The sequence below is a fragment of the Haliotis cracherodii genome, unplaced genomic scaffold, assembly GCF_022045235.1.
Source record: "Haliotis cracherodii isolate W230 unplaced genomic scaffold, xgHalCrac1.p SCAF_13, whole genome shotgun sequence".
In the NCBI taxonomy this organism is placed as follows: domain Eukaryota; kingdom Metazoa; phylum Mollusca; class Gastropoda; order Lepetellida; family Haliotidae; genus Haliotis; species Haliotis cracherodii.
This window is the reverse complement of record NW_027266268.1, coordinates 8010004-8034075: the sequence shown is the minus strand read 5'-3', so window position 1 is coordinate 8034075 and position 24072 is coordinate 8010004. Positions and strand designations below refer to the sequence as shown.

General features: G+C 42.2%; 1 protein-coding gene across 2 annotated transcripts; it reads right to left on the bottom strand.

Annotated features, from left to right (window-relative positions):
- Positions 1-589: 589 nt before the first annotated feature.
- On the bottom strand, positions 590-16641 carry LOC139459569 (glutamine synthetase-like). Of its 2 annotated transcripts, none has more exons than XM_071241122.1 (7): positions 16436-16641; positions 7521-7701; positions 5137-5298; positions 4322-4468; positions 3874-4001; positions 2982-3181; positions 590-2111 (listed from the first exon to the last, which is right to left on the bottom strand). In XM_071241122.1, the coding sequence occupies exons 2-7, from the start codon at positions 7678-7680 to the stop codon at positions 1814-1816; spliced, it is 1095 nt and encodes a 364-aa protein (XP_071097223.1). In that variant the 5' UTR covers positions 7681-7701; positions 16436-16641; the 3' UTR covers positions 590-1813. The 2 variants fall into 2 exon arrangements, with proteins under 2 accessions (XP_071097223.1, XP_071097224.1); XM_071241123.1 differs by lacking the exon at positions 16436-16641 and adding an exon at positions 9603-9856.
- Positions 16642-24072: the final 7431 nt, after the last annotated feature.

Below are 24072 nucleotides of genomic sequence, written 5' to 3'. Positions count from 1 at the left end.
AACAACGTCTGGTTGCTATGGATACCACTTAATAATACCGGTTTTTGTTGCTATGGACACCTCTGTCCCTTAGTTACAGCCGAGGTGAAATGGGGTTTAACGGAGCGTGTGCGTGTGTGTGTGTGTGTGTGTGCGCGCACGCGCGCGCTTGTACTAGACCGGAATAATTCGCAGCTTAACATGAATATCCCACTCAGACACAGTATAGTGACTCCGAGCCGGCCAGTCCTTGGTTTATCCCCATAATGCCGATCGTCTGGCAGAGTAACAAGTACCATCTTTTACGTATTTTGGTATGACTCGGCCGGGGATCAAACCCGACCTACTCTCCCTGTGCAGACGCTCTGTCCACTGTACCACCCTTAGTTCAGTGTGAATCTGGCTGGACAGGTGAAGCACCAAAGCCTTAGCAGGCACCACAGGGCCGAAATATCAGGTTCGATTCCGCACACTAGCTCAGTGGGTGAGGCACATGCTTGATGCTCCTCCACGTGGTTTTGTTGAAGCACTGACAAACTGCTTCATGCAGTGTAAGCCTGGAGTCACTTTAGGGGATGTTTAGGGTGGAAGTCACACACAAGGGGTCATGTTCCTGTTCGAAACAACTTTATTGTCCATCACATTGCTGAATGTCAGCAAAACAGCTGAAACGTTGAGATATTAAATAGACTGGCTTTTGCGTACATGTGCATAAATAAATGAACCCAATGAAGATTTTACAATGAAGTTGAGACGTGACATTTACATCAAAGTAATGTACCATGTAGAAATAACTACCCATAGATCGACTCGAAGTCTTTAGACTCTATCCGTCCATGATAATTTCATTTCGAACGGTATTACGTCAAAACTTGAAAATGATGCGGATGCCCAGGGTTGGAACCTCGGGGACATCGTTCTCTTTGAGATGCCATTTTGCAGTACTTCATCAGAATTAACACTTGTTAGCATGTTGTAGATGTACCTGCTTATCTTTCTTGTCCATTAAAAGAGGAAGCTTGGCATAGTTCTATAAAGGCGGCTTCAGTTTCCCCTCGAGGTAACCGAGGCCAGAACATGTCACATGGGTCATCACTCGCGTCTTTCCGTCAACGTTCCGGAATAACACGAGCGGTCACACATATCGCCCCCACCCCTACCCCCATTGGTTAATGCATTCACACAAATACATACAACGTGAAAGACAATTCCCTGCGTCAATACGACTCGTATGACACAGGGTGAAGGTAGCTATGTACATATCAACATGGTAATGAAACTAATTTATCACAAGGAAACAAGGAAACGTATGCATTCTAATATATAGTCATAAAACATGTTGTGTCTGGTGAGTAATCATTGCTTCTCAATGCATATGCTGTCGTTACCACCCGCCCCTAGCAAGATAAAAATAAACTTCCCGTGTATATTGGACAGGGCCCAGTTCCACAAAGCGATCTTAGCGCTGAGACAATCGTAACTCAATACTTTAACACATCTTGCGGCAGTCATACGATCACTTTGTGCGACCGGGCTCTTCAATGTCGGAAACGTATTCCATGGCAAGAATATTTACAATATATTATCAAATCCACGTCCTTGTTTCAGATCTCAACGGTTGCAGTCACCCTGTCAACACCAGAGTACTCTACTGATATTAACAAGAAGTGCGGCCTATGTTAACTTCTAACCCAACTTGATACAGGGGTAATATCCAATGATTCAGGTGATCCCGTGTACATGGTAGAGCAACCGTCCGCCTCCACGACCATGCATAGACAGGTATTCCCAAATATGATGAATGTATGTGGTATATACAAGAAGTACGTTCCTTCTAGAACAAAGGTTCGTCCAAGATGGTCGTTTTCACAAGTGCTTCTGTGACTGCGTAGGGGTCGCAGTTGGAAGATGGGCGTCTGTCTTCAAGGTAACCCTTTCCCTCTTCTGCCACCTGGCGGGGAATTCTGACACTAGCTCCGCGGTTAGCCACACCTGCAGAGAAGTCATGAATGGACGACGTCTCGTGTTTTCCCGTGAGACGTCTCTCGTTGTCCTTGCCCCCTCTGGGGTCGTACACGACAATGTGGTCGGCGTGACGAGGTGCCATCTTGTCAATGGCGTCTTCAATGAACCTGAAAACAACAAATGCATTTAAATGAATATGAAATTATTTCTTAGTACGAGTGAGTGAGGTTTTACGCCGCTTTTAGCAATATTCCAGCAACATCACGGCGGGGGACACCACAAAAAGGCTTCACACGTTGTACCCTTGTCGGGAATCGAACCGGGTCTTCGTCGTGACGTGCGAACGCTTATCTACCAGGCTACCCGACCGCCCGACCGTTAGTACGATGTTGAATAGCTTATTCATTGTCATCTATCACACATGGGTCGCAAACAGGAGGGCCAATTGACAGTACATGGATGTCAATTATTTCTCGAATGAAATAATAATTTTTAAAACATAAACATCAAAGTGGCAACATCTAGACGAAGACCCCGGCAGGGGACCGGAGAAGCAGTCCTCTTAACAGACAGTTACTGTTACTGTAGTTTATTACTATATACAATGCCAAGACATCTTTAAAAAATACGGGGCAGTGGCATAGCCTAGTGGTTAAAGCGTTCCCTCGTCACCCCGAGAGCCCAAGTTCGATTCCCAACATGGGTACAATATGTGAAGCCTATTTATGGTGTCCCCTGCCATGATCTTGCTGGAATATTGTTGCTTAGATATTGGTAAAATGGGGCGTAAAACTTAACTGACTCACTCTCATAAAGTTTCAAGTTGGATAATCATAGTGTGTATTGTGCATTGATCATGTGATCTGTTGACAGCTTCGCTCGACCAGGTACCAAAGGAGCGTTATTCCATATGACTATTTATTGATAGCTACTTCCAACGTTTACGTGTCATCACTTACTTCTGAAACAATTAACTTATATATGTATATCTAATTATACAATATCCAGACATCCAGGCTAAAAAGAGATGCACTCACTTCAAGCCACCGTCTTCTCTCATTGACTTCGTGCTGTAGTTGGTGTGAGCGCCTGCACCGTTCCAGTCGCCGCTCATTGGCTTGGGGTCAAAGGTGACAATGACGCCAAAGTCTTCAGCCACTCTGTGTAGGAGGTACCTGGCCACCCAGAGGTGATCTCCCATGGAAATACCCAGACAGGGCCCAACTTGGAACTCCCACTGGAAGGTGGTGAAACATATGGTTAGACAGGACTAAAAGTAGGACAACCTTAACTGGGCCCCACTTGGACCTCACAATGGAAGTGGTGAAGCATGGTTGTTAGGCAAGATAATAAACAAGAAAACCTTAGCAGGGCCCAACTTGGCTCTCTCGCTCAAAGTTTGGGAAGTAACAAGGTCAAATTCTATGTTAAATAGGACAACCTTTACAGGGCCCCAAATGTTGATAACCGACCAGGAAAGTCTATCTTTGTAACTGATAACAGTACAACGCTATCCGTAATATCAACAGCGTGTGGAAAAATTAATTATAAACGATGTAATAGTTAATATAAACGGATGTCAATGATTCATAAGATGATCGACAGGTAAAGATTAGGGTAACCCATGCTTGGGGGATCGGGTTGTCAGACTTGCTGACTGTTTGATGCATGTCATCGTATCCCAATGGCGTGGATCGATGCTGATGATGTCAATCACTGGATTGTCTGGTCCAGACTCGATTATTTACAGACCGCCGTCATATAGCTGGAATATTGCTGAGAGTGGCGTTAAACAACAAACAAACAAATCATGATACCATGATCATACAACTGACTTCACTGTCATCAATCAATCAGATTCCATCGTGTCATTCCGGGACAGGAAAACGGAAAGGATTTCTGTAATGGATTTCTTCATTCAGAACGTACCTGAGCCGGCATGACCTCTGCATTACACCCTGCGATCTCTATCCCCGCATACAGACACGCCCTGTAGTGAGCCTCGACGATGTCACGGCCGTACACTTTGTTGGCTCCGACACCGCAGTAGTAGGGACCTGGAACATGATACACACGTCACAGAGGGAGGATCACAGATAGGCGATCACAGGCGCTTCATCTTATGTGAAGGTCACGTTCACGAGTTTAAAGGATACTGATGAGACAAAGGCATTTCCACCGATTTTGACGCACAAGGTTAGAAAACGTGTTAACTCTCGTGTGTACGAAAACGTCCTTATCAATCCTTTGGTTTACAAGGACCTTTTTGTTTCCAGTCACCTCCGCAACAAATGAAGGGGAAACAATGAAAAAATGAATGGGGAACAAAGAGAAATTAATGGGAAACAAAATGTGTCCATCATTGACCCTGCTGTACCTTGAGGTCCAGGGAAGCCCTTCTTGGGCCAGCCGAAGGGGTACTTGTCATAATCCAGCAGGGTGTATTCCTGCTCGATCCCAAACCAGGGTTCCTCAGCCTTCGCCTTCTCCATAACAGCCTTGCACGTGTGTCGGAGGTTGGTTTCTGAAGAGGAAGGGAGTGGTATCAAGGGACTACTATATCATCGCCATTCTACGCCAGAAATATGTATCTACAGTCATTCAGTGAGCGAATGGTATTTTACACGGCAGTAACACTATTCAGTCCGTATCATGGCATCCTGTATGGCAAATGGAGTCTGGTCAGACAAACCAAGGCTTGATCTATCGAGTAATGTTGTTTGTCTGTTTGTTCGTTCGTTTAACGCTACACTCAGCAATATTCCAGCTGTATGACAGCGGTCTGTGAATAATCGAGTCTGGACCAGACAATCCATTGATTGCCATCATGAGCATCGATCTACGCAATTGGGATACGATGACATGCATCAACCAGGTCAGCAAGTCCGTAAGTCAACTCTTACCAGAAGGTAGTCGCCTGTTACGGCAAGCATGGGTTGCTGAAGACCTATTCTACCCCGGATCTTCACGGATCACGAGTAATGTCAACATGACACCATATACTGAACCAAAAAAAGTAAGGGATCATGAAATATTTATATGAACCGAACACTATTAAAAAAACTATATCCACAAAATATTCATGATCCCTAACTTATTTTGTTCAGCACATACACATGTACGTCAACCGAGCTAATCCATGAGATTTAGTCCCCCAACCTAGGGGTCTGAACAACTGAGAGTCCTACTTACTGACAGGCTTGAACTTGTGGTCGTACACGGAACACATGAGGAGTTTGTTGTTTCCGCGTCTGAAGGGATCCTTGAAGATAGCTACGGGCTGGAGATAGCGGTCCGAGTCACGCCCCTCCGCCTGTTCCGTGCTTGAACCATCGAAGTTCCACACAGGGCATTCTGCAATTGGAAAGATGCATGTGTTGGAAGAGCTAATTTCAAAACGTTCTTTACGATGCTGTCTAAAATTCAAAATTCAAATTGTGGAAGTTCTGGAATGTTGTTCTTTGCGGGTTGTCTCCCCTGATTTGGGGGCATGGGATTTTGTACCGATTTTAGATATTTTCAACTACATCTAGAAAACTTGACATTGTTTGTTTAAAATTATGAGCCTGATTTTCTTTTTAAGAAAAAAAACCTTGCAGAAATGTAATTTTTGTGGCAGACATTTCCTTTTTATCCAAGTCAGAAGCATCATTTTGTTGTTTAAGGATTTTCGGGACAATTTAATTCTTTCGATAACAACGCGGCCTTCCACCGCCCCCAACCCTGTTCAAAGCGAGTACTTAATACTAGTACTTAAACACTTTTTTAATGATTGTTCGATACCTGTACATGTTATACAAGTGTGTGTTACGTGGGCCAGTGTACGTCACATCTGATGCCAGGTACGGGGGCAGCAAAGGGCACCGTGTTCTTTCATCAGTAAGTAGCATTTAAATATAGAAATATATATAGACCACGTATGGCGTTACACAAAGTGTAAAACGTGCCTCCAGTACTCTCGCCACGTATCTCCTCAATCTCATTAAAATCAAATCTTAAGTTCTAGCTATTTGTTTAGCGGCAGCGATAGCTAAAATCTGAATTCAATGAGATTGCGTATCTCCTCAATGCAGCATGCCTCTACTGACGTATGCAACTGGTAATATATTGCACCATCACATAATCTCTTAAATTACTTCCAAAGTGCATTAAATCAAATCCTCTCAATCACCTTAATGTAATCACTGGTAATTTATTGCAACAGTCAGTGGCAGCCAGCGGCAATCGAACAAGGCATGATTTACAAGCGAGATTTACAAGTCGCTGATGTGTGAATGTATTCTTTTTATAAAACATTAGCTGTTTCGGCATGTGGACTTTGCTCGGTGTGGTTTACGAGCCGAAGTCGTCACGCCACATGTCCCTGTGCCACATACTCTCACGTAGCAGCAACTTGAGGCTCTCAGACATGCGTCCTTCCTCTGTACACGTGATCTCCCGTGTCCCCGTGTCCTTACGTTTGACCCAAGTTCTCTCTGGACGTAGACTAAACATCTAGTCCCTGAATTAGTGTTATCTATCTATCTATCTATCTGTCTGTCTGTCTGTCTGTCGGTCTGTCTGTCTGTCTGTCTGTCTGTCTGTCTAACAAAGCTTAACTACTTCCAAGAGCAGAGGCAATCTATATTTGCCAATCATCCTAGATTATTTATTTTTTATTTATTCTCTTGGGTCTGGGCGACAGGCTTGTCGGGGCGGTATAGCTCCGATTGAATTAGTCCGGAGTGACAGATAAACGTTCACAACAGCAATCGCCCGGAAAACCAGGTTTCCGGACTAACGAGAAAAGCAGTTGCGGCTGCCAAGATATTGTGACGCTTTTTCGAAAAAAATACCTGATTCGTGCGCAGTCGCGACATTCCGAAAACAAGTATTTCTGGACAATGTGTGCGTATGGTACGGTACATAGTGTAGATAGCGATTTAATCACTAGACGCATCCATCATGAATGACATCTGGGATTTATGTACCTATCTCGTCCTTGGCCAGTTGTCGTAATACATGTGATCAGATGTTCAAACTACCAGATGTTGATAACCGCCATATGTTCCACGTGAGAGTGAAGTCCAGGCACTACTGCGTTCTACATACAACCTGTGAGCAGGACAGTATCGAGGAAAGGGACTGTCCTAGTTCACTGACATCATCTACTCTAGAGGCCTGTTCGCATTCAAAATAGGACGCATTGGGTGTTTGTTTGTTTGTTTGTTGTTTAACGCCGCCCTCAGCACAATTCCCTCAATATTACGGCGGTCTGTAAATAATCGAGTCTGACCAGACAATCCAGTGATTGACATCATGAGCATCGATCCCTAAGTTGGGATCGATGACATGCATCAACCAAGTCCGCGAGTCTGACCACCCGATCCCGTTACTCGCATCTAAGACAAGCATAGGCGGCTTTTTACGGCAAGCGTGGGTGGCACCTATTCTACCCCGGATCTTCACGGGTCCTGTTTGAGTGATAGCGTGTATGGTTTTACACTATTTTTTAGCGGTATTCCAGCACTCAAGGGGCATGTGAATGAATGTTGTTTTACTGTTTCACGGCGTCAATAGTGGCATGTAAAACTGACCTTCGGGGCTCTTGGGGTTGAAGTCGAGAGTTCTGCACTTCGCTCGGATCCCTTCTCCAGATCCATCGATCCAAATATACTCGACCTGGACCTTCTCGTCAGGCTGTGGGAGGTCCAGGTACTTGTTAAGGACCGTCTTGTTGGTCGTGGGGACAGACATGGTCGTCTTCAGATACTAGACCTGTAATAATATCAACAGTTATTGAAGAAACGTAGCATTTTGATTGAAGAGAGGAGCATCAGCCTTTGGAAACTTATATTTATTGTTTAACGCCGCGCTCATCAGTATTCAAGCTACATGTAAATAATCGAGTCTAGACCAGATGATCCAGTGACTGACAACACAAAGGATCCACACAATTGGGATACGATGACACGCAATCAACCACGTCACCGAACCCGGCCGACACCCATCATGCATGTAATCGCCTCTAAGGCCAGGTTCACACAGTGCCGATTATGGCTCCCGTTTGAGATCAGACAGTCCTACGACATGAAAAGTGAAAAAGTCGGATTAGTATCCTCAATGATCCGGAATGTCCTATCATTGTCTGAACACAGTCGTATACGTTCGTAACAGAGTCCTACGGATCGGGAAAGGTCGAAAGAGATCGGCCAAGCACTCCCGTGGTGCGTCCCGTAACATTCGGGAAACGCAGCCGATTTTGTCTAGTCGGATTACAATCGTGACTATGTCGTAACAGATTCTGCTGTATCGGATCAAAATCGTAACAATGTCCTGTGTTGTCTGGACGGTGCCCTGTGGATCAGGGCGCTGTCCGGATGAACGTGCATGAAATGTTCACTGCCGTTTCTTGTCGATTGAGTCCAGATTGTGTCCAGATCTTGCCGAATGCGAACCGTCTTTGTCGGTTAACTGTTCGATCACTGTCTGATCTCTGTCGGATCGCATTCGGGACGCTGTCGAGACATGTTCGGTAGTTTTTTACCATGCGGAAGATACAAAATCGGATCAGATTCGGATTGAGAAGGGGAGAATCGGGACGGATTCGGCTGGAAACGGCTGAATCGGGACGCTTCCTGAACAATATCTGATTGTTTTTGAATTTCCCGCCACGAATCACAGGATCTTGATCAGACTTTTGACAAATTTTAATCAGGAATGGTCCTATAAAAGACGACAGTAAAAACCCTGAATGTGTGACTGAGCCCTAATGACAAGCATAGGTTGCTGGGGACCTTTAGTCTTAATCGGAAGTCAAACGGGGAGACAAGCATAGGTTGCTAGGGATCTATATTTTTAGCGTAATCCCCTCTGAAAAATGACCCTCCGTTACTGAACAGTATGGAAGAATTAGGTTCTTTTAACCCTTTTATTCTTCTAAACTCGACCAGACCTGATCCCTAGCAACCCATGTGTGTCATAAGAGCCGACTTAATGCATGGTGGTCAGGATCGGCGAGTGATAAGTAGCACAAATTGTAAGTACAAATCCACATTGACGAAATCCCCTCGTTTCCGATCTTCAGGCGCAAATTGCGATTCACTGAAAACCTGATCATTTCGGTCAACTGTCGGCGAGAACATACAGGGTGTTTTATGTAATCGGTGACGTCATTGATAGAGTGTCATCGTACCCTAATACTGTAAATAGTTGCTCACTCGATTATTTACAGACCGCCGTCATATATTGCTGTGTGCGACATTTAACAAATAAACATCTACAGCTGAAGCGTCGACTCTTATTGATTTCCTTAACAGCTGATAAGGTCGGCTGATATACAGAACATAACTAGGCTGCGTTCATATGTTCTAATGTTCGATTTGTTCGAAAGACAGCTGACACAGGCGAAACACGTTCTTACTGACATTCGATAAAACATGCGTCGAATCACACACATATATGTCCATAACTTCTGTCTCCTCGGTGATCAAAATATACTCATACGTGTAACTTCAAAAGGCATTCAAACACACCGAACTTAGAAGACAAAGGTTTCAAATATCGCCACTGTACAAATGAACCAGGACTTACCAGTCCCCACAACATGGTAGATCAGTGGCATACAAACACACACTATAAGAAACAAACATTAAGATCACAAAATCAACAAATATTACCTGGATATTGTGTAGAAATAACAGAACACTCGCACATAAGCTATATCTTCTCCCGTCTCTTGTCGAGAGTTAACCGAGAATGACTGGTTATTGGGTCAGTGAACGCTACGTTATCACGTTCTCAACGAGTGCCTTGAACTCTCAACAGCGTGCGAAGCTCGGATAGTGTGTGAAGTTCATTTGGCACGAGCCTGCCTTTGTTGGCCGAGCAAAGGCCACCGAAGACTGGGGTTTTCCCCAGCATGCATATATATGTCACAGAAAGGAATTGTATTGGTTGCGGACGAGTGTCGGTGGGCGCCAAGGTAGGGCAACACTCAACGCGCACGTGACCAGAAACTATCGTTGGTAGCTTGTACACTATCGACCGTGCGAGAGCAGTGATATAAGCGGTCCCCATTAACATTGCATTGTGGAGGGACAGTGGAAAGCTACGACTGCTAATTACCCCGGTTGATGACAAGCTTTTGTACTGATAGATTATTGTTCCGTTTTCTCCTAGTCAGTGAGTGAATTTAAAAAATATATATTGTTTGTTAAAAATGTGACAAAATATATATCAGAACTATACATACAGTCTAGGAAGCCTTATGAGAAAAAAACCCAATGGATTTGACGATACAAATCTATCGCAGGAACAGTGCCAGTCGTCATACCAACCTAAATAATGTACCCACGCTCAATCCAATTCACCTGAATATGCGCCAAAGTCTGATACTTCGGTAAACTGATACAGTCCTAGATATGGAACTTGGTTTAGTGTATGTATATTTTATATGTATATATGTATCATTATATCTTAATACCGGAAACGTCTAATTTTGGCTTCTAGCGTGACATAGAAAGGTATATGTAGGGCAGACCCACATGTCTGTACTGTTTGCTGACGTTGGTCTACCTGAGAGAGCACCTGCTCACTAAATATACCCCTGACGCGTCTCTCTAAACACCGTTCAGGAGATATTCAGGACACACAGAAAATACAACTGTCAATTTGTTAACTCGCAGATAGTTTATCAATTGTTTAGATCAAAATTAATTGATGAGGATAAGATACCCATCAATCTATTCAGATCGATTATCATTAAAAACTGAACAAGAGGAATTATCAAGCACAAATCTTAGGGGTTCATGTTTGCTCGTTGTCTAAAGCCACTCTCGAATATATTTCACGAACATGGCGTCTCCTTAGACTAACTTTTATTCCCAGGAATAAAGTTATGTTATTTAAAATTATATTTCTATAAAATAAATAATATAATACAAATGACAATTCTGCCTAGAGCTGAGGCAATCTAGTCCTGCCAAATCATTCTAGACTTGAGTTGAATTCATTTCTTATTTATTTTCTAGGACCTGGAAGACAGACTAGGTGGCTTCTGTCAACAATGTACTACAGTAAAGGTAAACATAATAACGATCACTTAGTACTGCAGTGATATGAATACATCCTTTAAGTGTATGTACAATATGTACAACAACGTATTACACAGATAATGTAAACATGAATATCCATCAATACTCCTAGACCTCTCACCACATTATTAAAGAAACCATGTGTATTCAATATTATTGTGTACAACAATATGCATGCGTTTGTAAACTGTTGAATAAACATCAATATGCATGCATTTAATTTGTTAACTGTTGAATAAACAACAATATGCATGTGTTTGTAAACTGTTCAATAAACAACAGTATGCATGTGTTTGTAAACTTGTATAAACAACAATCTGCAATTTCTAAAATGCTGAATAAACAAAAAACGGTCCCCCGCTTATCCTTCTCCAAACAGTGTTACAAGTACAAATGCTATTATCTACAACTGTAATCGGGTGTTAACAAGTTAAACAACACATGATATGGTGGAAGGAGACACAGTCCCCAGGCCCAGAAATAACGAAATCTTATTTAAAAATATATCTCTACAAAATAAAAAATAAAATCGGAATGAAGCCCTGAACAATGCTAACAACCTGAGGCATTCTAGACTTGCAGAATCTTTCCAGACTTGAGTATTCATTTATTCTCTAGGGACTGGAAGACAGTCTAGTCTGTCCTGTGAAGTGCCTTGGGCATACTTTATTTAATAGTATTGATGAAAGACAAAAGGTTGGTGTGTGTGTGAATACTTATGACACATCCTATCAGTCCGCATCTGGTCGCTCTTCGTCGTTCGAAGGGAAGATTTACTACGGCATTGTTTTTGTCGTTAAGTAGTTATTAAGCATACCTAATGTTACAATAGTACTTGGTGGGTGTCTCCAACACCGGTAACTCTGCCTTAGGTGTTCACCAGGGACACGTCATGTCACCTGGAGCCTATTGTTCTCTACAGGGGATGTTGCTTCAGTGGGGGACCATCACCGGATACACTGGTAGTCCCGGCAAGTCTATCAAACACCTGGTCTGTCACTTTATAATGTCTAAGATGTTTACCAATTAGCTGATTACCTCAATTACTTAGAAATAAGGTCACAGGTCATATTAAATACCACAACGAGGCCAAGATCAAGGACATACTAACAACGCGTGTCGGTCTGACGTTAACCGTTGATTAATGAATAATTTGCATACTCGTATATGCAAGGGGCCGACGTATGGTTCTCAGTAGGAAGTGACAACTTGGAGACGATGGCTTGCTTGCGGTATATACAGTTTTACTTTATACATGTAGATACAAAATACACTATGTGCCAGGTCAGCACATAGTGATAGTGGTGGTTGTCTAGGTGCCCCGGTGCACCCAGCCTAACCCTAGCTAGGCTAAGGGTAAGACCTTTCTTTTCTCTTCCTTTCTGGACTAAGTCTTATATAGCCAAGGTCACCTGACATTTAGTAAGTAATAAATATAAATGTAAACAGTAAATCATCAGTGACATAATAGCACATCTCGTTCAGGATGGCAGACGGTCGATGTACACAAAAATGGGGATTAACAATGAGGATTAGCATCTTATAAATAACAGCAGTGTTTTAAGGCATATAGATGTCATGGCTCCAGGGTAATGAGCCTTTGCAATTAAATGTTCTTCAGACAATGGGTGTCGTAAATCAGTCGCTATGACAATACCCTTTTCGACCAAACACTAAATACACTGGCAGGCCCGTGCGTGAAATACGCATATGTCGGAAAGCGCAGGTTCAATTCCCAATTTAAGTAAGTAAGTAAGATCAAAGCTGGAAATGTCACTAGTCCGTAAAGTGAGGGAGAAGTCCGATTCAGTGAGTGAGTTGAGTTAACGCTGCTTTGAACAGTATTCCAGTTATATCACGGCGTATCAGCTGATGTGGGAAGAAAGCCCCAAGTATCGATGGTCTCAGACGTTTACCACTTCGTTGAAACCCACGAGCACGGGGATGGTGCTGACAAACCTAGAAACATAATCGGGGTGCACAGGGATTCGAACCCTAGATCACAGGGTACAGGCGTACCTTGCATTCTAACATTCTGTGTTGTTTTTGTTTATTTGATTAACGCCGCACTCAGCAATATTCCAGCAATATGACGGCGGTTTACTTTATTACATGTTCATATTTATGTGTGGCGCGTCAATAGCACAGTTTTCTTCTTTCTCATCTAACTGTCTAACATCCAAGCGGTATAAGCTTGTATCATTTGTAAACTAGAGAATATTCAGCGGTTTAATACATATTGACATCAACACTCGTGTTTCACTTCTAGACGTGTCAATATTATATTCCAATGACCGAAACACGTCACCGTGTACTTAGAAACACACGTGTTTCATCAGCACTGTTGTGAAAATGTAAGCGGTTGTACTACACACCACAAATAAATTCATAAACGTTTAAAGCAAATCAGGATGTATAGCTCAAATGAATTTATAAACAAACCTATTGAATAAATTAATGAATAGAAATAAATATTCAAACAAAATATTCACGAAACCGTTTTTCGGATATCGTGAAGATGTAATCAATATATTCCATACATGCACAATACACGTGCACTGGTATTTTCCCTTTTTAAATTGTGTGCATTCTTTGTTTTGATTTTGACATGTATTGGAATACGGCTTGTACGTTGTTAAAATTTAACGAATGCTCACTATAACAGTAACAGCCCGGGTGTCGAAATTGTGAGCATGACATTTATCCTATTACCGTTTATTCTGACAACGTTAAGGGAGTCTGTATATATGGATGTGCGTTCCGTATATACATTATCGACTCTGAACATGTCACATCTCTAACACACGACATCGAGCAGACATCAGTTGGTTGGTTTGTTGTCTAACGCCGCACTCAGCGATATTCCAGCTATATGACGGCTGTAAGTAATAGTTGAGTCTGGACCAGACAATCCAGTGATTAATATCATGAGCATCGATCTATGCAATTGGAATCGATGACATGCATCAACCAAGTCAGCGAGCCTGACGACAAGCATGGGTTGCTAAAGACCTATTCTACCCCGGATCTTCACGGGTCCGACATCAGACATGAAGTGGCCGGCTGCCCAGCCACATCAGCAATCACCGTGGATGTGGCGTTACATATATAATCTTTTTCTGCTCTGGGCTCCGTTCCACAAAGCGATCTTAGCGCTACGGCCCTGACGATCACCTTTGTGGAACGGGCCTCAGGGTTGAAGCAGATGGCAATCTCAACCGTATCTTATAAGCATAATTTCGAAGGTCTGTACAATGGAACTGTTATCAAGCGTTGAATATACAAAATGAAAATCGAAGCCTGTGTTTACCTTATCGGGATATACGCTTTGGAGCACAAAGCTATTGTCAATCAACCAACGTTTTTCTCACGTGCTTGAATATCGAAGGAATTATTTGAATGTATACATATAAAGGTTTGACGTAGACTGTACGCAAGGGACGTACGGCATTGTTTGGGGCTATTGTCCAAGAGAGGGCGGTGGCCAGTGTGTTTTTTGGACCGAGACTTGTGTAGTTATACATGTACTAATTGCCTTCATATAGGCGTTTTTACATTCACCTTAAGTTACCATCCTATAATCCTATTATTGTCTGTTTGTAAGTATTACGCGGGGTAATATCGCATGCCGAAAATTAATCGCGTACCAATTAGGAAATATATGCTGGCTATATTAACTATCTATTTGTGGGTCCCCATAATTAATAATATTCATGCTAACATATCAGGCTAAATGACATAGAAACCAGTGAAGAAACCCTCTCTCAGAGTGTGGGAGGAATTGTATATTAACGACCTCCATTAGTGTATGTAGTACTTTGTTTATTCTATAAATATATTGACCCATTAATTTGAAGCCACAGCCCAGGAATAACAAGACACCGCCCCGCAATATGAAGACATTCGCTACATGAAGATATGGATCTGCTGCACAAGGTATACGTCGCAATATGACGACACATTTTGAACTGAAAATATTTTGGGGGACGTTTGTAGCTAAGAGCCCACAACTCACAAACCCACGAATATACCAAAAATATTCATATTCCTAACTTTTTTGTTCAGTATATACTGTATACCCACACAATAGGAAGACACCTTTGAACTCAATGTGAAGGCATATGCCCGAACTATGAAGACTCCTAGGAACTCATTGTGAAAGCATATATGTCTGCAATGTGAAGACTCTGGCACTTACTTACTTACTTTGGAGATTTAACGTGTGTTTTCCGACTGATGCGTATTTCGCACTCTGGCACTCCATGTGACCCACTTCTTATACCTCGCACATGACTTCACACTAACTACCCTCTACATAAAAGCCACACTATACACAACGCCAACGCCTTCTGCTATTTCTATTCATTTCCTTGCCAAACTTATAGGACAAGGGAAGAGTACAACTCCAAGAATCCACCTTAAACAACCACCGTCAAGCGTGAACGAGTTTGAAACAAACGGGTAACGGGACTACAACTGCCAAACATAACGAAAAGGGGGGTGATTTTTAGAACCACTCCTATATACATTCGTCTACATTTTGATCACGTGCACGTGGATATGCAGTGAGGTGAAATTGGGTTTAACGTCGTGTACAAGATTATTGCACTTATATAGCGACACACACGTGTGTGTGTGGCTGCTTGTACTAGTCCGGACTGATGCCGATTTATAGAGCTAGCTCACTGAGATACCATGCCGCAGTTTAACATGAATACCCCATTCAGACAGAGTATACTGACTCCGAGCAGATCAATCTTGTTTTAGCCCCTTAATGCCGAGCGCCAGACAGGGTAACAACAAGTACTATCTTTTAACGTCTTTTGGTATTGTTGTTTCAGAAGGAATCAGGGTCAGGGTAGGGTCACCAAAAATGTGACAGTCTCTAAGGGAGGGGTTTTTAAAAATATATTTTAGGGGAGGGTAATGATTAAAGGGGTGATAAAATGATAAAATAGCAGGTGCTTTTGCATTTTGTCTTTTCGGGAGTAACATAAAAAATACAAGGCGATGGGGAGGGTCATCCAAAAATGACAAGCATTGGGAAATAGAAAGGGTCATTATTTTCGTTAGTGCATCAAATTCCTCTGAAACACATAGCCCCATCCCACCCCGCCCTCAATCCCACCCCTACGCTCGGACTGAACCCTAAGATGACAATTAAACTGAAATGGTTCAATAACATTAATACGTCGTTGTCTAACAAATACTAACTATCTACAAAGCTTACCTTGAAAATCGGACCGGGGCTAGTGCAGCAGCACGCTGGTTGGGATTTATCTCTCCAGAAACATAAGTACTGTTACCAAGAAACACCCAATTATTTTTCAAAAGACCAATCAACCAAATGTACCATTAAGCCACACGTGTCTGTATGAGGATTATACATATACATGTACGATTGTACTACAGCTTACCTTGAACAGTGAGTGGTAGGAGCGACTGCAGCAGACACGCTGTCAACAAGAGGTTGTCTCAGTTGGGAAAATTGTCATCTTTGTGTTGCCAATATTTATACTCAGCATGACGCAATCGGGGAGACATCCCTTTACTAACCCACAATCCCGGTCGTGATTGGTTGAAAGCTGACGCAACCGTCGCATTTCACCCCAACAACACTTTAGGAATGGCCGAACACAAACACGCTAACCTACGTCACTCGCTGAAAGGGGCACTTTAGGTTGGAGCCAGGGTGTCAAGTCGCGTAGTCCTGCAAGTTGTTTAAATTGTTTTCATATTGGGTCTTTGTGCGATCTCCTCTATTTCACTTCTCCGTGTTGGGCCAAGCGTTACACGATGACGCAACAGGTGACATAGTTACATCACGAACCACGTGATTGTAGAGTGAGTTGGAAGATCAATGAATATTTCACACTTCTGCACGAGCTATAGATGTCAAGCCCTACCAGTATCGACCCCGTGTGCGAAATACGCATCAGTCGGAAAGCGCACGTTAAATCTCCAAAGTAAGTACTAAGTATCGACCACTGTGTGCGAGATACGCTAAAGCGTAATTTATTACATGCGGAAAGCGCACGTTAAATCCCCGAATATCCAATTCAATCCAAAGTATCGACCAACAAATAAACTACGCATTTGTTTATAGAATATGTTGTTGTATATAGATCACATCAGTCGCAATATACATATCTTAGGTTCAAAGGTATCGTCTACATATCGCACCTCTGTGCCCTGATACCGCACTGAATATGTCACCTTTCACTCTGAGTCTCATTGCTCCCCCCAGAATCGCCAATAACTATTTAACAAAAATCTCAAAAAGAATGATAAAAGGGAGTGATTTGAAATTAAATTAATGGAAAAATGTCCAAAAAAGTTATATATAGAATTATAACTTTACGTGCATCATTATTTTTTTCATAAATGTTGAATCCGCTTACCACACTGCTGAGTCCCAAGTACTTTCGAAATAGACCACCGAATCCCGCGTACCAAAAGGGGGCTGGTGCGTTGGCAGCCTCATTTCTGTTATACACGTCAGGAAGTTGGCAAAGCAATGGTGAGTTTTTATGTGTTATTTTACAACACACATTAAACCAAATGTTCACTCACTCACTCTTCTCAACAAAAGGACTGTCTCTCTCACTCACTCACTCACTCACTCACTCCACACAATCGATTCGGTAAAGACCGGCGTATAATGGCTGTAACATACTGAACAAAACAAGTTAGGGATCACGAATACTTAGGGGGTATCTTTTCTCGTCAAGACTGAGCACACAATTTCATAAAAGTATCCAACAAATATTCATTATCCCTTTTTCATGTATACATGTTTGTTTTGTTAAGAATATAAAGTTTGTTTTGTTTCTGTATTGTTTAAGGCCACAGTTGGCAATATTCCGTTTTGGAAATGGCCCCACCTAGCCTACGCTTGTCTTAGGAAGCGATTAAAGTGGATCGTGTGGACAGAATGGACCTTCGGGTCGGACCAACGGTGCTCGTGCACATTTTCACTGGTTTGTCTACATGGGCCTGGCTGGTGTACAAATCACCTCCATTTTGCTCGCTGTGGGGCTAAACAACATTCACTCACTCAGTTAAGCTTATTTATTTTACTTCAACAATCAAACAACATGTTATCATGGTAGGCAGTCCGCATACAAACTGCCTGCAGAACACCACCGCACACCACCAACCCCTTGATCCGCCATTGTAATACAATGTCCTTCTTGAGCGTAACTTGATAGGATTTAAACTTGCCTCTTTAAAAAACTCCGATGACGTTGACACATTAATCCCCTGTATACATCCTGTTCCTGGTTGTCGCCGTGGTATGTTGGTTGTTGGTTGGTTTGTTGTTTAACGCCGCACTCCGCAAAATTCTATCTATATGACGGCGGTCTGTTAATAATCGAGTCTGGACCAGGAACAGACAATCCAGTGGGATCGATGACATGCATCAACCAAGTCAGCGAGCCTGACCTTCCGATCCCGTTAGTCGCCTCTTACGACAAGCTTTGTCGCCTTTTACGATTAGGATTGCTGTAGACCTATTCTACCCCGGATCTTCACGGATCCCGTGGTATTTAAGGAGGGTATCAACTCCAAACACCCAGCTACCCACACATTCGGACCCGTTCCACAGAGCGATTTTAGCGCTCAGGTGATCGCAACGCCCATGCTCTAAACGGTTGTTGTAACATAGTCCTGCACCATGACCGTGGAAGGTATTTATTTTATGAAAAAAATAAATCTAGAAAGTAGAAACCCATACAAAAGCAAGTCTAGCCAGCTCAAGCTAGCTCTGTCCCAGATTCTGAAATCAGCACAGGGATTTTTAAAAATTTATTTTTAGAGCCGAGAAGGATATTGTGTAATATAAGATTTCAGAGACTAAATGTTAGTCTAGTTGTAACACTAAGATCGCGTTTATGAACGGGTCCGCACACGTGGGTGGTCTATGACGTCTTGCACCAGGAAGTGCCCTACCCGAGGTTTCATGTGTTGTACCTGTAGAAACCAACCCAGGTCAGGGTGAACAATTGCTATAGGTATGACTTACACATGTACAATGTATTATATATACACCAGATACACGCACTGGGCCATTGCCAGCTCATGACAGGGAGCATCACCACGCAGTTCCCCGGGAATATTGGGGGTTATCAGCCGAGATGTGTTCCAGCACGCGCCATGCACGACTTTTTCATAGAAGCCAGATAGTGTTTTATCTCCCTCGAAACACAACTGTTGTTTACCAAGAATATCCATTTTGTGAAAGAATCATCAACCAAATACGCCACAATCCTACACACGTTTGTATGAGGAATATACATATACTACTCAAATGAAGTTAAAGAACTCCCGATTTATTTTATATTACAAGAGTGAATCTATTACAATTACTTTAGTTAATCCTTTGTGCTATAGTTAATCTGTCATGTATATATGGCACCTGGCCCATTTCTGGTGTCCCCGGCCGTGATATTGCTACAATATAGCTAGAAGCGGTGTAATTTACATACTCACTCTGGGTGCGTGGTTGGCCTAGTCGTTTAAGTTTCCGATCTTTACTGTGCAGAATTGCGTCCCTTGGGCATGCCAGGTACCTATAACTGTGGGTTCGAATCCCAGTTCCAACGGATTGTGTTTCTTGGTTTCTCAGCCGTATACCCATGCTCGCGGGTTTCACCCGAGTAGTTAACATCTGAGACCTTTTATCTTCGGACTTGCCTCCAACATTGAGCTGACACGTCGTGATATATATGTAATATTGCTCAAAGCAGCGTCACACCCAACTCACTCACTCCACCTTGTACGCATTGTGACAACTAATTAGAGCTAGGTCAGGTTTGGAATGACGCATTTAACTGAGCAGACACGACTCCTTCATCTGCTTTTGTTTGTCTGTTTGTTTGTTTGTCTGTTGTTTAACACAGCACTCGGCAATATTCCAGCTATATGACGAGTCTTGACCACACAATCCAGTAATTAGCATCATGAGCATCGACCTAAGCAATTTGGTTACGATGACATGCATCAACCAAGTCAGCGCGCCTGACCTAACCGATGCCGTTAGTCGCCTCATACAAGTATCGCTTTCTGGGGACCTATATTCTTTCCGGGAGTCCCCACAGGGAGACAAGCGTAGATTGCCAGGGGTGTTATGTAACTAACAGAGTAAATTGGAGAGCGACGTAGACATGACAACTCTTTGGTCAGCCCTTACGAGCTGTATGGCGACCCCTGCACACCCAGGGGATTCCGGGTGAGGATCGACTGAAGACGACCGTGTGGTCAGGTTCGGCGACTTGGTTGACTGCGTGTCATTGTACCCCGGCTGCGTGGGACGATGCTCATACTATCAATCACAGGTTTATCAAGTCCAGTATTATTTTCAGGCCTCCATCATATCGCTGGAACAAAGCTGTACGTGGACATCGTGCTGTGACATTATCCTTTTGCCAGGACGACAGACAAATACCGTCAAGAACTAAAATCTATATGCATCGACTGGGCTTCGTGGGCTGTGGCGGAAACAGTTAGTGGGCAACGGTACAGTTGCGTGATATTTTCATCGTACCTATACTCTCTCAACCATATAAAACAAAAGCAGTCAAAGGGAAGTAACTCTGGAATAAATCTGTCGTATGGTCGCCACATTTGTTCATGACAATAATGTTAGACTTTGATATGTAAACCAAATATATAATTAAGTTCTGTGTTTACTTAATAAATCAGTTTAATCCTACTTATTTTGGGAATACTGTAACAATAAACCAAAGTTGTTGGTTTTTTTTTATCTGACATGAATATCATAAAATACCCAGCAAGTCTATGCTCACAATCCCCTCTACTCCCCGTGCAGTTGATCATACATTAAATGTTTTCGTGAATACTGTAAATTATGAAAATAGTCACCAAATTAATGCAATTGTAAACCGTTGGCCTAACACATGTCATGTGGGCCTGCCTTTGATCTGTACTAGTTAATCAGCAAACAAAAACACCAAGACTGTAGACTTTGAATTCCATTATTGGCTGGTGGAAGTTCGATTGGAAACTATCATTTGCTATCTTCACAAACTTAACTTCAACTGTTGATCTAACTTCTATGTAACCACACGAGTCATCAGAAGATGACATATCTCCTTACCACACCCCCACACCCCACACCCCACTTATACCCAACTTTTGGTTCATTGCCAACGGATACCTTCAGTTCAGTGAAGAAAAACATTACGCTGTTAAAAAATTATCAATATCCCAAATAAAAGGCACCAGTTCACCTCTAGACTGATCTGTATGATTTTTATGAAAGAAAAATATATAGGGAGCGCCTTACATCTGAATATTTACTACAAGACATCTTCATAGTGTCCCAGTTGTCTAAGGCGCCGCGATTCGCTGTGCAGTACTCACTGTTTCCCGAATTGATTGCATCTTATTAATAAGGATATGTTTGTATATTACAAACTTAATATGTTTATAGGTTTCTTTATTGAATGTATAGTGTAGAGGACTACTTCCGTTTTGTAATTTAATTTTTATTACGTTATTACTGTCATTAGTCTACTTTCAGATTATTACAAATATAAGTTTAATAATTATTTCATATTACAAATAGAGAGAGGTATAGTTTTATGAAAATTATTTCTAACGTTGGCATTGTTAATGCAATTCTTGACTCTGTAGGATAGGACAGCATGCACAAATTAAAATTCAGTTTTATTAAATTTTTATTATAAAATTAATTACAAAGTCTAGATAAAGTGATGATAAAATGTATAGTCACTATGCTTAGAAGTGAGCTCTCAACTGTTTTGTCAATGCATCTTAGAATAGCGTGTCCTCTGCTGGGCCAGCTAGAGCCGTCTGGTTAGAATGATAGACCAGTTGCCCATCACCCAAAGTCCTGAGCCCGGCAGTAGGAATGCCCTCCTGCACAGTTTATAGAAAACCAGCCTGCTCACTTTTGAACATTTTTTTTACCCTGATTCCCCATAGTAGGTCTCTTTCTGAAAAGGATCCAGTAGATCTGAGCAAGGCGTGCTTTTCCCAATCCAGATTGACATTGCGATAAAGATGTGTTTAAATCAAAGGCTAAACCTCTGAACAAAGAACATTAATTTCACTCAGGACATTTATACGTACTTTCTTTGTTGTTCAACGCAACACTCATTTCAAAAAGGAAGAATAGGTCTTCAGCAAACCATGCTTGCCGTAAAAGACGACTATGCTTTTCGTAAGAGGCGACTGACGGGATCGGGTGGTCAGGCTCGCTGACTTGATAAATGCATTGTGTCAATTATTTACAGATCGCTGTCATATATATATATATATAACTGGAATATTGCTGAGTGTGGCGTTTAACAAACAAACAAATAAAACATATGTTGTCTAAACCAAAATGTATTTTGTGTGTTTTGAGACCATTATGCTTAACAACAGCGATTCAGAAGGGGCTGCTTGGTACTAAACGTTCGTCTGTCGTTTGGGGTGGTTCTTAGACTTTTACACGCATCGCTAATAACGCACGTACATGTATAACGGTCATAATCAGTATGCAGGCAAATCCCAGTTTATTGCTTCTCGTGGGTTTCCGATTAACAACGAAATGAAAACAAAATGGCAACATATGTTGACATCAGAGACCATAAAGTATCTATTTTATGGTCTCTGATATTAAATGGAGCCTTACCTGACTTGATGATTCGTAGAAATAAATATGTATTTCCTAGAAGTTTCAACTGGATAGTCGGGCCAGCTTTACAGAAATTTTACGTGCCCAATTTCAAAGTCACTAGCATTTTGCTAGCGGGTAGGCAACTATTTTGAACACGGCATGTTGCCTTGGAAATGTATAAAACTGACCAGCAAGAAGGCAGTTTCAGCACATTTCTAGTGTGTATACACACTTTCACGTTATGTCCCGGATAACCCTGCCTTATTTACATAATGTAAATCTTAGAATAACGCTGGTTCTACAAATCGAACGACGAGACATCGAGGAAAGACATTTGAAACAATACAGACAAAATAAAAACTTGATATAAAACACCGTCTGCCTGGAATAAACGCCTGATCAAAGGACCTTCAGAAATAAATGCAGGTATGACGCGTATTGGATTTAGGAAAACCTTGGGGTTGAAGCGTTCGCTCGTCACGCCGAAGGCCCTGCTCGATTCCCTACATGCATACGGTTTTTTAAACCCATTTCTGGTGTTTCCTGTCGTGGTATTGCTTGAATGTTAATTCCCAAGGTTTAAAAGCACAGTCACTCACGCTTCAATAGTCACTGAAGCACACGTAAAATATTTCAGGCGTTGTCTTGCAAGAAGAGACTGTCAGGCAAAATCTCTCATTATTGTGTATCAGAAATGCTGTATTTCAGTGCGTCTTCTCCATACTTGGGATTAATGGATAAACTTCATGCGCAGAACACGTGTCGTGTTAAACCAAAAGACTGAAACGAACTTTGAGCAAATTACGGTGTCCTTTGAAGTCCCATAGTCCAAGGGCGGTCGGGTAGCCTAGTGGTTAAAGCGTTCGCTTGTCACGCCGAAGACCCGGGTTGGATTCCCGACATTGGTACAATGTGTGAAGCCCATTTCTGGTGTCCCCCGCCATGATATTGCTGGAATATTGCTGAAAGCGGCGTAAAACCATACTCACTCACTCCCAAGCATCAGACGGCTAGAGATTTTACAGGCTCCTTCAGTATAAATTAATTAAACAAAATGACTATTTACTTTTGATAACACAACAGAACTATCTACACTACCTTAAATTATCTTGATGTGATTATGGTTTGAGAATAACTGATCTGTAAAATCAAATCAGCTGCCAGCGTAAAACAAAAGACCGAACTATCGACGATAGTTGTCCTGCTGGTAGTATTTCATCAGCGAGCGATCACTGCACGTGCTTCACGTGCAAGATCGCGAGTTAAGTGCGCGGATTATTTATTTGCTGTTGCAGATAAATGGTTGAGCCACTGAATTGTATTCCGTGGTTTGTGTTTTGGTTCAACGAGATAAAAGTCATTGTTAATGGATGTAAAGGAAATATGGTTGTTAATGTAATCTGG

What these genes read in the sequence shown, in the direction of transcription:
- LOC139459569 (XM_071241122.1), bottom strand. Translation starts at nt 7,680, where the DNA reads ATGTCTGTCCCCACGACCAACAAGACGGTCCTTAACAAGTACCTGGAC. An exon ending in CAACCCCAAGAGCCCCGAAG is followed by an intron (nt 5,299 to 7,520) that starts GTCAGTTTTACA and finishes TTCCAATTGCAG; the next exon opens with AATGCCCTGTGTGGAACTTC. An exon ending in CCACAAGTTCAAGCCTGTCA is followed by an intron (nt 4,469 to 5,136) that starts GTAAGTAGGACT and finishes CTTCCTCTTCAG; the next exon opens with AAACCAACCTCCGACACACG.